General features: G+C 42.0%; 1 protein-coding gene across 1 annotated transcript; it reads left to right on the top strand.

The window, feature by feature from the left end:
- Nucleotides 1-1,662: 1,662 nt before the first annotated feature.
- Nucleotides 1,663-16,191, top strand: LOC310932594 (TANK-binding kinase 1-binding protein 1-like; the record flags this gene model as incomplete). The annotated part of the gene is given in 14 exon segments (XM_083895920.1): nucleotides 1,663-1,730; nucleotide 6,402; nucleotides 6,406-6,666; nucleotides 6,784-6,915; nucleotides 7,958-8,062; nucleotides 8,177-8,327; nucleotides 8,655-8,845; nucleotides 9,780-9,844; nucleotides 9,937-10,043; nucleotides 11,015-11,205; nucleotides 11,964-12,266; nucleotides 13,932-14,012; nucleotides 14,098-14,355; nucleotides 16,063-16,191. Coding segments are annotated over 14 exon segments (2,043 nt in total).
- Nucleotides 16,192-17,068: the final 877 nt, after the last annotated feature.

The following is a 17,068-nucleotide window of genomic DNA, read 5'->3' on the forward strand; positions in this document are numbered from 1 at the left end:
TCTAAATTAAACATTAAAGATATATATAAGCACATACGCAGCAACCGTCAGAGCGATAAGATACAAGAAACGCTGTGAGACGACGTGACGAAATGGACGAAAAAGAAAAGAAATACCCCCCCTCCCCCCCTTCCGACCCCCAACAAAGGAACAGTATGTCAACAATACGATGTATGGCCAATAAATGCACATTGGTAGGTCAGTCAGTCCACTTCATGACACTACGTTTAACTCACTGTTAGGCTGGAGGTTTTTACTAATAAAGGAGGCTGCTTTTGTCACTGATTGTCCTGGAATGAGTCTGACCAATCTCAGGTAGAGTAGAGAGGCGAGCGGAAACGCACACAACAAGCTATGAGGGGCCGTGTAGGCCATAATTCCTTTTTTTTACCTCTCACATACACAATATTACCTCTCACATACACAATATTACCTCTCACATACACAATATTACCTCTCACATACACAATATTACCACTCACATACACAATATTACCTCTCACATACTCTCTTACCTTTCACATTCAATTGTTTACATGTGAGAGGTAAAAACATTTAATGTGAGAGGTAAAAACATTTAATGTGAGAGGTAAAAACATTTAAATGTGAGAGGTAAAATTGTGAATGTGAGAGGTAAAAACATTTAATGTGAGAGGTAAAATATTTAATGTTTTAATGTGTTTTTACTCCTCACATCAAATGTTTTAATATGTTTTTACTCCTCACAATAAATGTTTTAATGTGAGAGGTAAATGTTTTTACCTCTCACATTAAATGTTTTTACACATTACATGTGAGAGGTAAAACAATTGTATGTGAAAGGTAAAAGAGAGTATGTGAGAGGTAAAATTGTGAATGTGAGAGGTAAAAAAAAAAGCAATTATGGCCTACACGGCCCCTCGTAACAAGCGCTGCTCTAAATGAATGGTAGGGAACTTCAAACGGTGGCTAAGTCGGGTAGCTATTCGTTTGCGTCCAACATGGCGGCCTTGTCTTTGGATTCTGCCGTCATTACTACAGTAGATACAGCTGCAGCTCTATGACAGCGAAGGAAGCTCTGTTTCCTCTAAAATGTCATCCAATAAATGGTTAAATAAACGTTGGCGTTTACACGACATTGCTAAACGTGCGCGAGAACATGATGTGAATACTCAAGAGACCGAGAGCCACCGTTACTAGACATCCTCCCGATCGGCTTGTTTGCAGCAACTAGGGAGGTTTTTGACCATAAAAACAAGTTAATGTGTGTAAGTAGACCTCCATAACTCACATACATGTGCAACAGGACCACTCTATGTGAGCTATTAACGAGAAAATAATCGACATGTTCATCGATTGTGAAGATAATCGAATAAATTGGTCGCAGCCCGAGAGGCAGCGCACAGATAACGGCGCGTCATCAATTCACCAAAGTTACGTACTGCAGCTTTAATTTTTTTTTTTTTTTTTTTTGCAATTATCATAATAATCATGAATATTAGCGCTTATGTTGTGTCAGGATATGTAAAAAAAAAAAAAATATTTATATATATATATATAGCGCCTATTCCTAAATGTGGAGAACACAAGGAAGAGCCGTTTTCCCTCAAATGAAAACCATCACTCCCTCCCCTCCTCACTCTCTCTCACACACACACACACACACACACACACACACTGCTGATGTCACACTCCAGTCATGTGGACCCTCCTCAGCAGCATCAGCACCATCACGGCTCTTCTACAGATGCGTAAGTGAAGCGCTTTATCCTTCGCACGCGCTCCCTTTTTACAACCAACTTATATCTGTGTGTATATGCTATGTGCGCGCGCGCGCGTGTGTGTGTACATGTGGCTGCTAAATGATCAGTTAACCGCTGAAAACACACACACACACACACACACACACCGACACACACACATCTCTGTGTTTGTGTAAGCGGGTCAGGCTCGAGCTGCAGTGGTTTTGCTGAGACGCTGAAGCGGCGCGTGAATAAGGAGTCTGTTATTATGGGAGAGGAATAAAGACACACACAGACACACACACGGACACACACTGGACTGCGAATGTGACAAAGGGACAACAGCTCCATGATGTCTGGATGGGAACTCATGAATGTGCAATTTGTACCGTGTGTTGTTTTTTTTTATCCAGATTCCTGGGCCGTGGTTCGAACACGCGCACACACACACACGCGCACAATCATTACACGAGGCTTGATATGAGCATGGATGCACGTGCTGTCTTGTGGTGTCAGGTGTTGTGTCTATTTATTTATTTATTTATTTATTTTTTACACACAACGAATCAATGCTGGATTTTTCTGCTGCTCCAGAATGACAAATAAATCTGTCAGTTTGTTTCGACTATATCGACCTCGATTGCGTCCATTATGGATCAATCTGTTGGATTATTCTCTCTGATTAATATCAGAAAACATTAAAAAGAAATTAAAGGTGCCATATGTAAGAATGTGGCCAAAAACGGTTACTACATTCAAATTCAAAAATACCGAGGTCTTTTAGGTTTCGTTTTCTGACGTAACTGGCAACCCGTGGTTGCTCGGCAGCTGAGACTCTACTGACTGCAATGATCGGTAGACGGCGGTAGGTGGCGCCACATGCCAAAACATGATTTCAAAACATAAACATGATTTGCAGTCTGCAAAATATTATTTTTTTAATGCGAATATTTTGTCTGTACTGTTGTTGTTGGTGAGTTCAGTTTGTTATATGAACATTATTCCTGAGTCTCTGTGACATATTAGGAGGATTTTATGATTTATTACATAATGCACCTTTAACCTTAAAAAGGGCCAGAAAATGTCCTGTAAGTCAGTAGCTTTTGTCCAGTTTTGCTATCTATTTGAATATTTACAATTTACTGCATGTTGAAATATTCAAAACAACATTTGGTCCAGTTTTTGTCTCAATGTCCAAAAACAGGCCGAATCAAACCTGCCACCTTCCTACTGAGAGACAACTCACTCTCCCACTGAGCCACCGTAGCCATCGCTAAGTTCTCAAATGACAACTCCTATGGAAATTTCTCCCAGTTTTTAAATTAGCCTTTTTATATATATGCTGAACAATAACAATAACCACCGCAGGGCAAACCTTCGTCACTGGCAGTGAGAATAATCCTAATCTGCTATGTTAGCGAGTTCATTCAGGGTCCACAAACTCCAGGTAAACGTTCAGTATAAATGTAGTTTTACAGTAAATGTCAATGTTTGTATTTATATATATGGAACTTTTCTCATCTCCATGAAAACTCAAAGCTGCTTTTACAGAGAGATCGGATAAAGTGGTGTGCACTGTAACAGTGTGTGTGTGTGTGTGTGTGTGTGTGTGTGTGTGTGTGTGTGTGTGTGTGTGTGTGTGTGTGTGTGTGTGTGTGTGTGTGTGTGTGTGTGTGTGTGTGTGTGTGTGTGTGTGTGTGTGTGTGGGAGGAGGGTAAAGGTCACAGGATGTTTTACAACACTACAGAGTGTTTACTCAGCACCTGAGCACAAACACATGGAGTAGAGTGAAGAACACAAACACCGACCGACTGATGTGAGCTTTGGTCAGAGGATGAAAAGCTTCTCGTCAAAGCTACAGTGAACCTGACACAGAGAAAACACAACAACAACAACAACTACTAAATACTGTAACTGTTGCACAAAAACTAGATTAGATTAAGATATCCAGGATATCTAAGAAAGCAGGTCTTAACCAATGCTACTAAGTTCATCCTGACTTTACTCCATCACATCACAGAGATGCATTCAGTCCATTTTTCTCCTCACACTAAATGAACGTGCACAGTTTTCACATGCAGGAAGCCATCACATGATCACATGAGGAGGACAGAAAGTTCTTCTGCTGACCTTGTTTCACTGTATCACTCCCCCACTCTCTCTCTCTCTCTCTCTCTGTGTTCAGCCCACGCCACCCTCTCTCTTTCTCTTTCTCTCTCTCAGTGTTTCTCTTACACACCTCACTGCATCCAGTCTATCAGTGAAGCTGCACCAGGCTGCACACACACAGACCTGCATACATGCAGCCGTCTGCTGTTGAAAAGAGTGAAAATGATCAAAAAATTTGAGTCAAATCAGTACAAAACGTAAAAAAAAAAGCATTGTTACGCAATTTTCCCCGTCGACATCCGACAAAATAATAGTAAATATCTAACGTCAGATTTCAAATGTTAGATACTTTGAATTATTTGTTGGATGTCGACGGGGAACCAGTTCCAGACGGACAGTGACGACTTCCAGTCTATTGAGCTGTCGCTCCAAAACTCAGTAGCCAATCAGCCGGCGGCTTCCTAAGGCCCGCCCACAAACAAAAACCACGGTGCAAAGAACGAGTGAGGGAGTGCAAAGAATGAGTGAGAGAGCAAAGAACGAGTGAGAGAGCAAGGAACGAGTGAGAGAGTAAAGAACAAGTGAGGGAGTGCAAATTACGAGTGAGGGAGTAAAGAACAAGTGAGAGAGCATAGAACGAGTGAGCACAAAGAACGAGTGAGAGAGCAAAGAACGAGTGAGCACAAAGAACGAGTGAGAGAGCAAAGAACGAGTGAGAGAGCAAAGAACGAGTGAGCACAAAGAACGAGTGAGAGAGCAAAGAACGAGTGAGCACAAAGAACGAGTGAGAGAGCAAAGAACGAGTGAGCACAAAGAACGAGTGAGCACAAAGAACGAGTGAGCACAAAGAACGAGTGATCACAAAGAACGAGTGAGAGAGCAAAGAACGAGTGAGAGAGCAAAGAACGAGTGAGCACAAAGAACAAGTGAGGGGGTAAAGAACAAGTGAGAGAGCAAAGAACGAGTGAGAGAGCAAAGAACGAGTGAGAGAGCAAAGAACGAGTGAGCACAAAGAACGAGTGAGAGAGCAAAGAACGAGTGAGCACAAAGAACGAGTGAGAGAGCAAAGAACGAGTGAGCACAAAGAACGAGTGAGCACAAAGAACGAGTGAGCACAAAGAACGAGTGAGAGAGCAAAGAACGAGTGAGAGAGCAAAGAACGAGTGAGCACAAAGAACAAGTGAGGGGGTAAAGAACAAGTGAGAGAGCAAAGAACGAGTGAGAGAGCAAAGAACGAGTGAGAGGGCAAAGAACGAGTGAGCACAAAGAACGAGCTAGAGAGCAAAGAACAAGTGAGAGAGCAAAGAACGAGTGAGCACAAAGAACGAGTGAGAGAGCAAAGAACGAGTGAGGGGTAAAGAACAAGTGAGAGAGCAAAGAACGAGTGAGAGAGCAAAGAACGAGTGAGAAAGCAAAGAACGAGTGAGAGAGCAAAGAACGAGTGAGAGAGCAAAGAACGAGTGAGGGAGTAAAGAACAAGTGAGAGAGCAAAGAACGAGTGAGAGAGCAAAGAACGAACGATGGAGCGCAAAGAACGAGTGAGGGAGCAAAGAACAAGTGAGAGAGCAAAGAACGAGTGAGAGAGTAAAGCACGAGTGAGGGAGTAAAGAACAAGTGAGAGAGCAAGGAACGAGTGAGAGAGTAAAGAACAAGTGAGGGAGTAAAGAACAAGTGAGATCTGATTCCATTCAGCCTCACGATCGGCATCGGCATCATTTTTGTGCTCCTGCGAATTCAGAAGCTCAGTCAATGAACACAGACGACGTAAAGGAAGTGGTGAAACACAGATGACTCGCATTGCATTGTGGGTAATGCAGAGCGTTAGCGCATGAATAAGTGAAACAACCATATGATAAAGACATATGGCCGACTCTGATCTGCCCTTGGCTGACACAGTGTGTGTGTGTGTGTGTGTGAGTGTGCGAGCGTGTGTGCGTGCGCGCGTGCGTGCGCGTGCGCGTGCGTGCGTGCGTGCGTGTGTGAGAGAGAAAGAGAGGAATAAAGCAAGAATAAAGATAACAGAGTGAAGGAGAAGAGTGAGAGAGTCCTCAGCATTTTCTATTGCAGGACTCACACCATGATAAAGGAAAAGCGTGGGGTTTTTTAAAAAAAACAGTAAAAAGGATCATATTCTTTATATCTGTCCTTCAAAAATCTGATTTTAAAATAATAATAAATAAATATTATTGATTCGGAGGCTTTTATTCTGAAAAAAGGGCAGCATTGAGTCAAAGAGACTAAACACAGTCAGTAGACCATTTAAACAAAAGAAAATAAGAGTAGTAAACAGTGGAGCAGAGAGACGGTCACTGTGGAGGCAGAGGAAAAGGATGTGGCAGCTAAAAGAGTGAGGAGTGACGCCGCGTGGGCCGTCGTTTGGTGAGAAACACAGTGTGAAAACTTCAGATCCACACTTTCACACTGGTCCAAACGCTAAACAAAACAACCCCAACTGTCCACTGCTGAAGATGCATTCAAGGAACCCCCGTACAAACCGTACAGCCAAATAATTATTCTCTATTTTCCCCTCAAATATCTAAACTCTCACCTGCTTCTTCTCTGTTCTCACAGCTAACTGATGATGGATCTGTTTGGCAGAGGAGAGCTGGGGCTGCTGGGAGGAGGAGGAGGGGGAGGAGGAGGAGGAGGGGAGGGCCTGAGGGACGATGTGGGCGTGTCCGGGTTCGGCTGGTCGGCCAATCGGCTGCCGGACAACATGTACCCGTCGTCGGGACTGGCGCTGGCGGCGGCCTATCACGACATCAAGACTCGACTGGCCAGCCTGGAGCGAGAGAACAGCAGCATCAAGAGGAAGCTGAAGCACTATGAGGTCAAGGTGGAGAAAAAGCAACACACACACACACACACACACACACACACACACACACACAACACAACGACATGAACACACAACATAAAGAACAACAAATAAAGGATTTCTCTTCTCTTTCAGTTCCCCGTGATCAGTGAATTCGGCGAGGAGAGGATGGTGTGTTGCTCCTGCGAGCCGATAACCAAGGACACCAGTGTCCTCCAATCAGAGACCACCAACCTACAGCAGAGGATCAACTCGCTCACTCAGGAGGTACAGAGTCACATGATCACTGAAGCTACGGCTAATAGAAGGCCTAAAGACAAAGGTCAAAGGTCAAAGGTCAAAGGTCAAGGTTTCATGCTCTTTGCAAAGAAAAGGTCAATCTTCACACGAGGGGTTGACACTTAAACATTCATACCTGAGGGAACACACCTTTCAGATCCCTTTGTCTGTTGAAGGGGTCTGCCCCTCCAGGCCGTGCTTTCACAACACTTTTGTCTACCGCAGGTATCGGAGTCGACTCCCCCTGCAGGACGTTGTATTTAGGTCAGAGAGGAGCACTTTGTGAACAGGCAAGGAAGGCAACTGCTTGGGGCCCCGAGCTGATAGGGGGCCCCCCGACACTCGCAGCCTGAGGGCTGTTTTTACTGAAATGTGCAGTGACCATCCGCCTCCCTGTCCCCCTTAAACAACAATGACATCTCAGTAGGAAACCTCCCTAAAGGGGCCCCACCTCACTTTAACCTGTGTGAAGTTATCGTTCTGCAAGTTGGAAAATGAAGAGGATTATTTACAGTGTAATGCATATCTTTTTTACTCAGTTTATATATGTTTTTTTCAGTTATTTACAGTATTTTTGTTTATATATATTCTGTTCTATATATTTATATTGTTTTATAATGTTGGTTCTTTACAGTGTAATGTATTTTTTTACGAAGTTTATATCGTTTTTTTAAAAAGCTATTTACAGTATTTCATTGTTCTTTACATTTATATTTTCACATACTTTTTAATGACAAGGTTTTTCAATGTTATTTCATTCATTTCGAAAAAAAACTCATACATTTTTCGTTGGTGTCAGATTATTTATAACATAATGGTGAAGAACACTGGTTGGAAGGAAGGGCCCCCTGGGAATTTTATGCTTAGGGCCCCTACAGACTCTAGAATCGCCTCTGATTTAGGTGCACAGTTGAGTCTGGACGTCCTAATTTGAATACACAAAAGGACCTGGTATCTTGTGTTAGGAGACAAAGAAATGTAATTTAGCATTACACTTGACATTTGTGCATTTCTTGTTTCACCGTCTCAGCTTCATAAGACGAAAGAGAGGGAGGAGAGGTTGGAGGAAGTCATCCAGGCGTACGAGAAGATTCACCTGGAGAAGAGCAACGTCCAGAGAGACCTGGACAAGATGGTGAACACACACACAATCACAATTCAACGTAAGAATATATTGTGCCATTGTTTTTGGGGGGGAAAAGTGTTTAGTTTTTGTGTGTGTTTGTGTGTGTGTGTGTGTGTGCGGCAGACGACTCTAGTGGAGCAGCACATGGAGCGGATCTGCGGTTTGGAGTCTGCTCTCAGACAGAGAGAAGGTTCTCTGCAGAAACTCAGAGCTCAACTTCGAAACAAAGACGCGCAGCAGTCGCAGATCCACGCGAGCCTGGGCGTACCCAGAGGTACGGAACGTCTGGGTCAAAGTCGTATGAGCACAATAGCAAGTAATGCACATCGCTCGCAGTGTCGTGATTCCCAAAGTGTGGCCCGTGGCCCCCTGGTGGGCAGTTTTGGTACAGTTTGACCTTAAGAGATCATTAAAAACAAGCAAATAAGATGAAATTATCAAGCTTCTGCATCTGCTATTATACGAGCTAAAATGGCAATGTCACCTATAGCTTCGCTAGCCAATATCTGTTTTACACGTTTTTACACCGAAAGCTGTTGCTGTTGCTGTTGCTGTTGCTGTTGCTGTTGCTGTTGCTGTTGCTGTTGCTGTTTCCCGTCAGAAGGTCGAGGGTCGCTGCAGAGCTCACGCAGTCTGGACGCTCTGTCCGACCTGAAGCTCCAGCGTCTGGAGGCCGAGCTGGAGGCAGCGCGACGTCATGCCGAGGGAGCCTGTCAGAGGGAGAAGGAGCTGAGGACCGAGCTTCAGCGGCTGCAGCAGGAAGTCGCTCGACTGCAGGAGGCACAGAGACAGGTGAACAACAACAAAACAAACTTGCATTTTTAACTCAAATCAACTTCACGACGTTACGATTCCAAGATGGCTGCCACCGCACAAACACTGCTACCGCTATCTTTAATAATTGTATATCGTGTGCCGTATCGTGTGTTGTATCTAGTGTATCGTGTATTGTATTGTGTATTGTATCGCGTATTGTATATCGTGTATCGTATCGTGTGTTGTTTATCGTGTATTGCATCGTATCGCGTATTGTATACTGTGCATCGTATCGTGTATTGTATATCGTGTATCGCATCGTGTGTTGTATATCGTGTATTGCATCGTGTATCGTATCGTGTATTGTATATCGTGTATCGCATCGTGTGTTGTATATCGTGTATCGTATCGCGTATTGTATATTGTGTATTGTATTGTGTATCGCATCGTGTGTTGTATATCATAAATTGCATCGTGTATCGTATCGCGTATTGTATATCGTGTATCGTATCGTGTATCGTATCATGTATCGTATCGTGTATGGTATATCCTGTATTGTATATCGTGTATTGTATCTTGTATCGTATCGTGTATTGTATATCGTGTATTGTATCGCGTATTGTATATCGTGTATCGTATCGTGTGTTGTATATTGTGTTTTGTATACCATGCATCGTATCATATATCTTGTATCGTATTGTACATCATGCATCGTGTACCGAATTCTGATGTAAATACAACACTATTATAGCATTTAAATTTTACGTAATTAGCTTGTTTTAGTTGTTCGTTTGCTGATTGATTGATTGATTGGGTCTGAAATGAGCTTCCCCTGTTTCTAAGACCAGCAACTGTCACTGATTTAAACATCCTACTGACATAAAATATGTCTGTTGAGAATTTAAACAAAGCAGAATCATTTGTAGAATATGAAATAAGAATGTCTTTGTCATTGTTTGTCCTGTGTCAGTCAGAGGAGTTGGCGCACTGTGAGCACTGTGACGTAGAATGGATCAAAAAAGCTGGAGACGAACAGTAAGTTTTAATACGATCATATTTGAAATTTCTGTTTGTCACTTTCTTTAGTTCATTAAGTCTACTCTCTTCTTGTTGTTGTTGTGTCGCAGGGTGAACCTAGCGTTAGCCTACACCGAGCTAACAGAAGAGCTGAGTCGGGTTCGCGGTCTGACGGCAAAGCAGAGCGAACTTCTGCGACACGTGTCACAGGAGACTGGTGAGTCGAGCTAAAACCTTACTTCACAACCACATGATGTTCTGAATGATTTTTATTATTTAACGCTGCAGCTCCACGAGCAGACAAACGCTCCGATCATGGCTCGATATCGAATATCTCTTGCAGTAACGTCGCTCAGATTAGGACACCGTAATCTATAAAACAGTTTCTCGGGCCAGAACGTCGCGATACCAACACGGGGAAGTAGATATGCTAACTTTTGCACTGGACCAAAAAGTCTTGTTTTATGTTGAAATAAACATTTTGTCCCTAGCTAATGTGTTTCGTTTAGCTACGTTGTTTTTGTTTACACTAAAAAAGTCTTAAATAAACTTCCTTTACGCTGTAAGAACCCTGTATGCGTTCCATTTTTGACTTAATGCTGAGATCCATTTACATCGGAAACTGGGTTCCAGTTGAGAACTCAGGAACGCAAACGATCTCTTGCTAGCCTTTGTTAGCAATAGCAGTCTCTCTAGCTCTACAGGCTATTCTGTGCACTCACATATTGTAGCAACATGTATACGGTTAAAAATGAGTGCTGGGCACGTTAACACGGCGTCAACGTTACCGCGTGTTAACGCACACGGCACCAGAGTCCAGGCACTGTTTACCATTTAACTTTGTTAGCTGCGTTAGCTCCTTTTAGCGGCGGTTAGCGCGCCAACAGTCGAACTGGAGCGGTCTGTTTATTAAAGGAAAATAGCAGCGCTACAAATAACCAGCGTACCTATGTACTGCGTACGTGTGCCTCTGTTTTTAAAGTTTAGCGTTACTTTAGAGACTCATTTTAACAATCGGGGAGTCACGTAAACATGACCTCACGCGCGTCTTTTTCCGGGTCAGTCGTCATGGAAATGCATCTTGCGTCAACGCTAATTTTTTCTCCACATTTCCGAGTTAAAATTCCGACCCTGTGACCTCAGAAATGAAGCCTAAATCTCCGCCCCACCTTTTCTCTCTCTTTCAAGTCTCCCGTCGACCTCCGACCCCTCAGCGACTCTCGCCCACCTCCCCGCAGCGTTCTTCGCTCTCGCCCGACCGCCTGCTCCCAAGCCCCTCCCCTCCTCTGTCCCTGTGCGACGGCCCCGCCTCCTACGCTCAGCAACCAACCAGCAGCCGCCTACGAGCCAAGTTCCAGGGTCGTCGGAGTTACTCTGAGGTAAAATATTCTCTCCTGAACACAGATTAAGCGAGGCAAATTTATTTGTATAGGCAATTGATAGTGCTTTACAGGCAGGAAATACATTTGAAATTATAACACAATAAATTAAAAAATCAATTATAGAAATTAAAACCATTTAAAACATCAAACAATTTAAATTCAAGCAGAAATTAATGCAATTTAAAATCAAGCAGAAATTAAAACACAATAAATTCAAGAATCAATTATGAAATTAAAACAATTTAAAACACTTAAAGGTGCATTATGTAATAAATCTAAATCAACTGGCCATAAAATCCTCCTAATATGTCACAGAGACTCAGGAATAATGTTCATATAACAAACTGAACTCACCAACAACAACAGTACAGACAAAATATTTGCATTAAAAAAATAAATATTTTGCAGACTGCAAATCATGTTTATGTTTTGAAATCATGTTTTGGCATGTGGCGCCACCTACCGCCGTCTACCAGTCATTGCAGTCAGTAGAGTCTCAGCTGCTGAGGAACCACGGGTTGCCAGTTACGTCAGAAAACGAAACCTATAAGACCTCGGTATTTTGAATTTGAATGTAGTAACCGTTTTTGGCCACATTCTTACATATGGTGCCTTTAAACAATTTAAAATCAAGCAAAAAATAATGCAATTTAAAATCAATATTTTAAAATGATTCAAATCTGTAAAATCTGATTACTGTAAAGAGTTGTCCTGTGGACCTCTTCATCACCTCCTCCTCCTCCTCCTCCTCACAGGTTTCTGACCCGTCAGCCATTCACAGACCCTCCGCTCGCCTGATCAGGGACCCGGTGTCCACCCTCCCCAAGTCCAGACCCCTCCTGGGCGAGTCGCAGGTTTATGGTCAAAGCAAACCTCTGCTCCGGACCTCTCTGGTGGGTCTGGTCAGACCTGCATCAGCCCACGGAGCTGGAGGAGAGAGAGGAGGAGGTGGAGGAGGAGGAGGAGGAGGAGGAGGAGGAGAGAGAGGAGGAGGCAGCAGTTTGAGCAGCAGTCCTCGTCACTGTGCTCTGGACCTGGGTTTTCCACTCGCTGCTGAGGTGAGATTCAAGGTTTTTGAATGAAATGATGAGGAAACTTGGCTCAAAATCTCAAAAAATGTGTTTGATCCAAAATGGCTGGTATACGCGATACGATACAATACACGATATACAATACACGATACGATGCATGATATACAACACGATACAAGATATATGATACGATATACAATACACGATACACGCACAGTATACAATATACAATACGCGATACGATGCACAGTATACGATATACAATACACGACACACGCACAGTATACAATATACAATACATGATACGATGCACAGTATACAATATACAATACATGATACGATGCACAGTATACAATATACAATACGCGATACGATACAGTACACGATATACAATATACGATACGATGCATGATATATGACACAAAACAATACACGATGCATGATATACAATACGATACAAGATATATGATACGATACACGATATACAATACACGATACGATGCACAGTATACAATATACAATACGCGATACGATACACGATATACAATACACGATACGATGCACAGTATACAATATACAATACACGATACGATACACGATATACAATACACGATACGATGCACAGTATACAATATACAATACGCAATACGATACAATACACGATATACAATACACGATACGATGCACAGTATACAATATACAATACGCGATACGATACAATACACGATATACAATACACGATACGATGCACAGTATACAATATACAATACACGATACGATACACGATATACAATACACGATACGATGCACAGTATACAATATACAATACATGATACGATGCACAGTATACAATATACAATACGCGATACGATACAATACACGATATACAATACACGATACGATACGATACATGATATACAATATACGATACGATGCATGATATATGACACGAAACAATACACGATGCATGATATACAATACGATACAAGATATATGATACGATACACGATATACAATACACGATACGATGCACAGTATACAATATACAATACGTGATACGATACAATGCACGATATACAAACGCGATACGATACGCGATATACAATATACGATGCACAGTATACAATATGCGATACGATACACGATATACAATACACGATACGATGCACAGTATACAATACATGATACGATGCACAGTATACAATACGCGATACGATACAATGCACGATATACAAACGCAATACGATACGCGATATACAATATACGAAGCACAATATACAATAAACAATATGATACACGATATACAATACACGATACAATACACAGTACAAGATACGATCTTTTTCACTGGCTGTACCAATGACGGATGTCTTAAAGTAACGCTATCCTATCACTGCCTTGATCTTATAGCCGCTACCTGGCTAGCGTGAGCGTGCGTAGCTTCTGTGAAGCAATTGCGTGTTTCCGTGAGGAGCCATCCCACAAACAGACAGCAGGGGGAGTTTGGGCACGTCCCAGGTCCTGGGGAGCCAGTGTCCTACATGTTTTTAGGATGTTTCCCTGCAACCAACACACCTGATGCAAATAAATGGGTCGATCTAAAATATGCAGGATAGTGGCTCCTCAGGATTTTATAGCGTTTGATATATATCTACAATCATGTTGCTCTCCTCTGCCTCTTTTCTCATCCAGGTGCACCACTTCTGTCGCCTCGACAACCCACCGGAGCCCACCCCACTGGTGACACCCCCACAGTCCTCTGATGATGAAGAGGTGATGAAGCGTGATGTGTGTGTGTGTGCTGTCCTGTGGCTTTAAAGCAGAGTGTAAGAATCGTTGTTTTGTGTCGTTTTTGCAGGACGTGTGCACGTATCTGTCGCCCGCCGCCAGCCCGCCTCGGACTCTGGGCGCGATCGGGATCGCGGCGTCGTCGCCCAGGGAGCAGCCCCTTCACCCCTCGTTCCCGTCGCCAAGGAAACAGCCCCATCATCATCATCACCACCATCACCACCACCATCATCCCTCCTTCTCTGCCCCCGAGGGTCCTGCCGCCCTCTCCTGCCATCTGCCTTCCTACATGAACACAGAGCACGCTCAGTCATGGCCTTCCATTAATGTGAGTACGGAGCGTTTAAGGATTAGAGAAGAGGGGAAAGAGGAGGATAGCTACCACTTTATTAGGTACACAGGGGGCTTTGGGGCAAAATGCCCTTGAGATTTGCATTAAATTGACAAATCATAATTTTAGTCGGTATCGCCCTGAACAAGGATCGGTTGAAAATATTTGCATATCTCTTAAGGAATAATTTTAATTAATTTTTGAAAATCAGGAAATGATCCATTTGCCCTGATGCACTTTGACAGTGAGCTGATTTTCTTCACAAAAACAAAAAGTATCTCGGAATGACTTGGAATTTACCATCATAATAGTCGGCATCGCCCTGAACAAGGATCAGTTGAAAATATTTGCATATTTCTTAAGAAATAATTTTAAGGAATTTTCGAAAATCAGGAAATGATCCATTAACCCTGATACACTTTGACATTGAGCTGACTTTCTTCAAAAAAACTAAAAGTATCTCGGAATGACTTGAACTTTTACACAGTAATAGACGTTATTGCCCTGAACAAGGATCCATTGAAAATATTTGCATATCTCTTAAGGAATATTTTTAATGAATTTTTGAAAATCAGGAAATGATCCATTTGCCCTGATGCACTTTGACAGTGAGCTGAGTTTCTTCACAAAAACAAAAAATATCTCGGAATGACTTGAAATTTACCATCATAATAGTCGGCATCGCCCTGAACAAGGATCAGTTGAAAATATTTGCAAATCTCTTAAGGAATAATTTAAAGGAATTTTCGAAAATCAGGAAATGATCCATTTGCCCTGATGCACTTTGACATTGAGCTGAGTTTCTTCACAAAAACAAAAAATATCTCGGAATGACTTGAAATTTACCATCATAATAGTCGGCATCGCCCTGAACAAGGATCCATTGAAAATATTTGCATATCTCTTAAGGAATAATTTTAAGGAATTTCTGAAAATCAGGAAATGATCCATTTGCCCTGATGCACTTTGACAGTGAGCTGACTTTCTTCACAAAAACTATAAGTATCTCGGAATGACTTGAAATTTACCATCATAATAGTCGGCATCACCCTGAACAAGGATCAGTTGAAAATATTTGCAAACCTCTTAAGGAATAATTGTAATTATTTTTTTGAAAATCAGGAAATTATCCATTTGCCCTGATACACTTTGACAGTGGGCTGAATTTAGTCTCAAAAACAAAAAGTATCTCGGAATGACTTGAAATTTACCATGATAGTTGCCGGTATCGCCCTGAACAAGGATGTGTTAAAAATATTTGCATATCTCTTAAGGAATAATTTTAATGAATTTTTGAAAATCAAGAAATGATCCACAATACACAATACAAATACTATCACGACACAACGGTTCCGTGATAAACGATAAATTACAAGACAATCATATAGAGATATGTCACGATGTCTGTCTTAACTGAAAAGTTAAAGAGTAAAAATTTTGTCGAGAACAAAGTGTACGAAGTCTACGTATTGAACGTGGACGGAGCGTCCCTGAACGCAGCTTCCTCCACCGTTATCCCTCGATGTTAACTCCCTCTTTCTTACCTCAGGCATTAGATTTGATTTGACGAGCCTAAATCTGACTTCCTGTCTCTGTATCCCTGCTGACAGCCATGTTTCCAGTGTCCTTTTTTAAGCCTTTAAAGTCATATTCCAGGATCAACACCTTTCACACTCGTGTTTCCTCCTCTCTATGTGTCTACAGTTATGGATGGAGTCGGAGGAGAGCGCCGTCCGCAGCTGCCCCTTGTGTCAGCTCACCTTCCCGACCGGTTACCCCGACGACGCTCTCATCAAACACATCGACTCGCACTTGGAAAACAGCAAAATCTGACTTTTAATAACAGCTTTTTTGACACCCATTTCTCACGGAGACGAGGATCAGATCGGACCATGCATGTTAACCTTCAGCGGAACGCCTTCCAGATACAGATACTGTTTTTTATACGCTCCAGGGCTCAAGCATCTATCTCTGTTTGATTAATACCTCGCTCACACAAAGCAACACGTTCACAAATCTGCATCGAATACTCTCCCCTTCCTTTCAGACGCATTTGTACATAAAGTGGATCGCCGGTGTAGAAAAGACAGAAGTGCTGCTTTTCGCTTAGATAAGCTGGTCTGAGGAAGAAATGCTGACACTGTTGTTTCCGTGTCCCAGCATGCACCAGAGCACCTGACTGTTATTTAAAAAATTATACAAAAAAAATATAGATTTTCTGAAGATTTTAGCACCCAGACTGGTCTTTGAGGTCTAATTCTGAGGTCAAGTGTTATTATAAAGTCATATTAGTGGTTAGTTATTATTAGTTTAGGTGTGGATAAGATGATAAAAGTATATTAATAAGGTCGAGAAGTCTGATCGCTGGTTTCCCAAATATATGCGACATGCCATAGAAGAAGGTAGTCTAATGGCTGAGGTATTTTCAAGGGAAAAAGATAGATAGAAAAATGGGATCATGTGCTGCCATCTTGTGGTGTGGTCATGAAAGTGCCTTGCAGAAAACACAGCCTTTTTTATTATTTTAAAACAGCAAAAAAACCTTGTTTAAATTGTTATAATTGTGGAATGAGTATGATGTGATAATGAGTTAATATTCCACACTTAATTTAATTATTATAAAACTGTCAATAGCTCAGTTAAACATGTTTTTTTTAATATATTTATTATAGAATTTCTTAGTTAAGCGATTTGGTTTCTCTGATGAGAA

This window comes from Microchirus variegatus (assembly GCF_963457635.1).
Source record: "Microchirus variegatus genome assembly, chromosome: 10".
Classification (NCBI taxonomy): Eukaryota; Metazoa; Chordata; class Actinopteri; order Pleuronectiformes; family Soleidae; genus Microchirus; species Microchirus variegatus.